This window comes from Eupeodes corollae, chromosome 2 (assembly GCF_945859685.1).
Source record: "Eupeodes corollae chromosome 2, idEupCoro1.1, whole genome shotgun sequence".
NCBI classification, from domain to species: Eukaryota; Metazoa; Arthropoda; class Insecta; order Diptera; family Syrphidae; genus Eupeodes; species Eupeodes corollae.
This window is the reverse complement of record NC_079148.1, coordinates 38,814,198-38,818,129: the sequence shown is the minus strand read 5'-3', so window position 1 is coordinate 38,818,129 and position 3,932 is coordinate 38,814,198. Positions and strand designations below refer to the sequence as shown.

General features: G+C 45.8%; 1 protein-coding gene across 1 annotated transcript; it reads left to right on the top strand.

The window, feature by feature from the left end:
* Positions 1-376: 376 nt before the first annotated feature.
* On the top strand, positions 377-3,677 carry LOC129945546 (fl(2)d-associated complex component). The gene is made up of 2 exons (XM_056055354.1): positions 377-1,652; positions 1,719-3,677. The coding sequence occupies exons 1-2, from the start codon at positions 553-555 to the stop codon at positions 3,550-3,552; spliced, it is 2,934 nt and encodes a 977-aa protein (XP_055911329.1). The 5' UTR covers positions 377-552; the 3' UTR covers positions 3,553-3,677.
* Positions 3,678-3,932: the final 255 nt, after the last annotated feature.

The window sequence follows — 3,932 nt, the reverse complement described above, 5'->3', positions numbered from 1 at the left end:
AAACAAATTTCTGACAGCTTAAGTGAAAAGTTTGTATGAGAAATGTTGTTTATTATTCCGAGAATACGGAAATCTCCGAGATCTTATAGACATAAATTACAAAAAAGTGCTAATTAAAGAATTGACACATTTAACGTTGTAGAAATACCAAAACTGAAAGTTTATTTGTTTGTTAACAAAACCAATTGCCATTTGTTTCCTAGATTTCTCGTTGAAAACAAAAAAAGGACTTGAAATGTCGGCTTTGTGTATTAAATCTTCATTTAATATGCAAGCATGTCGTACTCCATGTAATCACCCCCTTATAACAGAATCTTAGTTCTTGGTCAAACCACTGCAGCGCAGCTGTAGATAAGAAGATGAAGAGAATCCATTATAAAAATTGACAGTTCGGTGTTTGTTCTGTTTTTTTTCTGCTGTAAATTGGAAAAATTTTCCAAACCGAAACATTTTCAAGAAAATACCAAATAAATCCTATAAAACTCAACTAAAAAACAAAACTGACTTTATTATTCACATTTCCTATATTGATTGAAAGTCAAAACTTTCAAAATGGATAAAAAATCTAAAGAAGCTCTGAGGCGTTATAAAAAAGCCCGTGTCGCTCAATCCAGCTCGGACAGTTCGAGTAGCTCGGACTCGGACTCTGGCTCCAGCAGTGGGTCATATTCATCTTCAAGCTCCGAAAAGAAACCAGGTCATCGCAAGAAGAAAGGCCGTGATAGTAGTACATCGGGTGACGAACGTCGCAAGCGAGACAAAGGCCACTCCTGTCACCAGAAGAAACTCGAAGCCAAACGAAATCACTTGAAGAGAAAACTTCGCGAAGCAAAGGCTGCCAAAAAAAGAGCTCTTGGCACTAATGCAGTGCGTCGTCGGGCAGGCAGTACAAGTCCAAACAAAATCAAGGTTCCAGGTGAGAAGAAGCATGTTCGCACGGATAGCAAGGAACGACTACGTCACGCTGCCGAGCGCGAGAAGATGCGTGCCAGAGAACGTGACCGCATTCGTAGCCGTTCACCAAGAACTCTAGCCAAACTAGAAGCAAAGATGCGGGCTAGAAAGTCCCCAGTTCCACCTGTATCAAGGCATCAGATGTCTCCTCGTGAGAAGATAATTATTCAGACGAGAACTCGCGAACGAACTCCCGAAAGGAAGCGTGATTTGAAAATCAGACTTGACGATTCTCGAGAACGCGAGCGCAGAGACAGGGAGCGGGCAGAAAGAGAAGCTGAACGCCAAAAGGAGCGTGAGGAAGCACTTGCCCGTTGCCAAGAGAGGCAACGAGAAAGGGAGAGGCTCGCTAGAGAGAAATTGCGACGAGAAAAGGAAAAGGAGTATGCTGAGCGCGGCGGTGACCGCCTGATTCCTCGGCCAGCTGAACGAGAAATGGCCTTGGCACAAGCCAGAGGCTATGGCAGTCGTGAAAGATCCTTGGAGGACGAGGGCAGGATTCGTCACGGCCACGCAAGTCGGATAAGGGATCCGGCTTATGAAAGGGAGCGCGAGTACTTGGCTGCTGACCATCACCGAGTGCCAGTTCTGGAACGTGATGAAAGGAGGGATCGAGATTACATGGTTATCAGACGCAGGGAGGTACTTAGTCCAGGCCACTATCGTGACGACAGGGATTTGTATTCCGAAGAAGAAAGGTGGGTATCAAAAAGTTATTTTTCAAGGTTCCAATAACCCAATTGGTGTTGTTCTTTTCATGCCAGGGCTGCTTATGTACGCGCTTATGCAGAAGAAGAGCGTCGCCGTGACCCCAGATGGGATCCCAGAGAGCTAGATCTCCTAAGTGACCGTGAACTTGAAAAGCTCTACCCACCCGTTCGTCGTGGAGGGGAAGATTGGCCCGAAGAGGAGCGATGGGATGATAAGAACTGGGGACGTGGCAAATCCAATCGTCCCTCATCCGAGCCTGACTGGGACGCTGAAGAATTTCCTGGCGGTTCTCGTCAGCTTTGGGAAGAAGCACGTGAAAAGCGAGAAAGGGAAAGAGCCTTAGATCATGTTCAGTCTCCAAGTTCGGGTCGTTCCGGACGCTGGCCACAGCAAGATTGGCGTGGAGGACACGCGCAACCAGGTGAATCTGGCAGCAGTCACCGAAAGGGAGCCAATTACCGCCACGGCGGCGGGCCGCAGATGGACTACTTACACGATCGCCAAAAGTTTCGGCCACATCCTCCACCGTTAATGGCCATTCACAGTGGCTACCATCCTCCGACTAGGCAATTTCCGTCGAAACGTCAAATGACCTACACAAACCCCAATTTGAAGAAGAAGCTAGGTGGCCCTACCACACCTGGAGGAACTGCAATTCCTTCGTTGTTGGCCTTGCCTCTGATTCCACCGCCAACAATCAGTGAATTGGTGGCAGCTGAAAAAGAGCAGCAGCCCCTTTTAATGGAAGTGAATCAACCAGTTCCAACTTTGATTGTTCCAAGTTCCGATGAGGCCAGTAAGACTACCGAAGAGGCCGAGAAGACAGACCCAGAAGTAAAAGCTGCATCAGAGGGTGCAAATGAAGAAGAAAAGTCCCAGGAACCCGAAGAGGAAGGCGCTTTGCCTGAAACTCCTACAGAAACTGAGCCTGTTATAGCTAAGGAGAATGAACCGTCAGAAGTAGCACCCAATTTGGAACCAGCTGCTGAGCAAGCTCCAGCAGCAGTTGCAGCTACTGATGAGCATCCAGTTGAGAGTGAACCAGTTCCAGATGACCTGAGTGAGATATCCGACAGTGATGATGAAATTCTGGATAAATTGGAAGAAAGTAAGCCTGCAATTGAAACTGCTGCTGGAGAAACAAATGGAGACGTTAACGCCGAAAATCAATTGACTGGGAGTCCAATGAAAGATGGTGTCAATGAGGACTCCAAACCGGAAGCAATCGACGATGATCTGTTGGACTTTGAGGAAATATCCGATGGTGAGCTGGAGGAGGATTCGCGTACCAAAGGAGTTGGTGATGCTCTGGGAGTCGACTGGGCATCGCTCGTCAAGGAGGCCAAGGTTCCCACATTGGCTCAATCCGAACGAACAACTGCCAAGGAGAAGTGGCAAGCACATAGAATCATCCTGGATGTAGGTATATCGTTGAAAATGGCTGGCGAAGAATTTGGAAAGCGCATTTTGACCGAGGCCAAAGAAAAGTTAGACATGGAACTAGGCGAGACAAAACCGATTAAAATGGAAATCAAGGAAGAATCGACAGAAGACACACCCACTGAAGATGTCGAGGACGTCAAGAATAAGATAAAGTTAGAAAATGGCACCGCAGAAGTCAACGAGGGGCAGGATTTTGATGTTGATCGGCTAAACCCGTTGGCATTTGTTCAAGTTGGTGAGAGGGTAAAACGAGCTGAGAAAAGGGCCCTGATAATTGGTGCATGTGGACCAAACAGTAGGGCTCTAAGTGCAAGGTATGACTTGAAGCTGCGACGACGCTTGTGCGGTTTGCCAACTTTGGAGTGTGACTTCCGTCGTCCGGCAAGTGAGAAGATAAAATCAATTGCAATGGCCCTCTTCCAAAGGACAATGGAAGTTAAATGAGCCTTTTAAAATTTATTCGAATAAAAATATTATGTATGAATTAAATTAACACGCAAAAGTTGTTGCTTAAAGTATTTAGAGGGTTTTTAGTTGATAAATAAAGTTAAGATTGATGTGTAATGGAAGTTGGTTTGTCGTTGCTTATATTTCTATTTTATGGATTTGAAAGAAAATGGTTCAATGATGACTTTGTTACTCAATAACTCTGGTGAATTTCATACTTGTAATGTGATAATTTACGGCTTTGAAAACCAAGTAGGTTGTTTTTACTGAACGTGCAGTGCCTTCACTGTAAATAGATGGGCTCGAAAATTGCGTGAATCTTCTGAAGCAACCGATAAGAAGCTTCCCGCCCCGTCGAGGACGGTCCACACGACTGA

Coding starts and splice junctions, on each gene's coding strand:
- LOC129945546 (XM_056055354.1), top strand. CDS start 553: ATGGATAAAAAATCTAAAGAAGCTCTGAGGCGTTATAAAAAAGCCCGT. Junction 1,653..1,718: donor TTGTATTCCGAAGAAGAAAG/GTGGGTATCAAA, acceptor TTTTCATGCCAG/GGCTGCTTATGTACGCGCTT.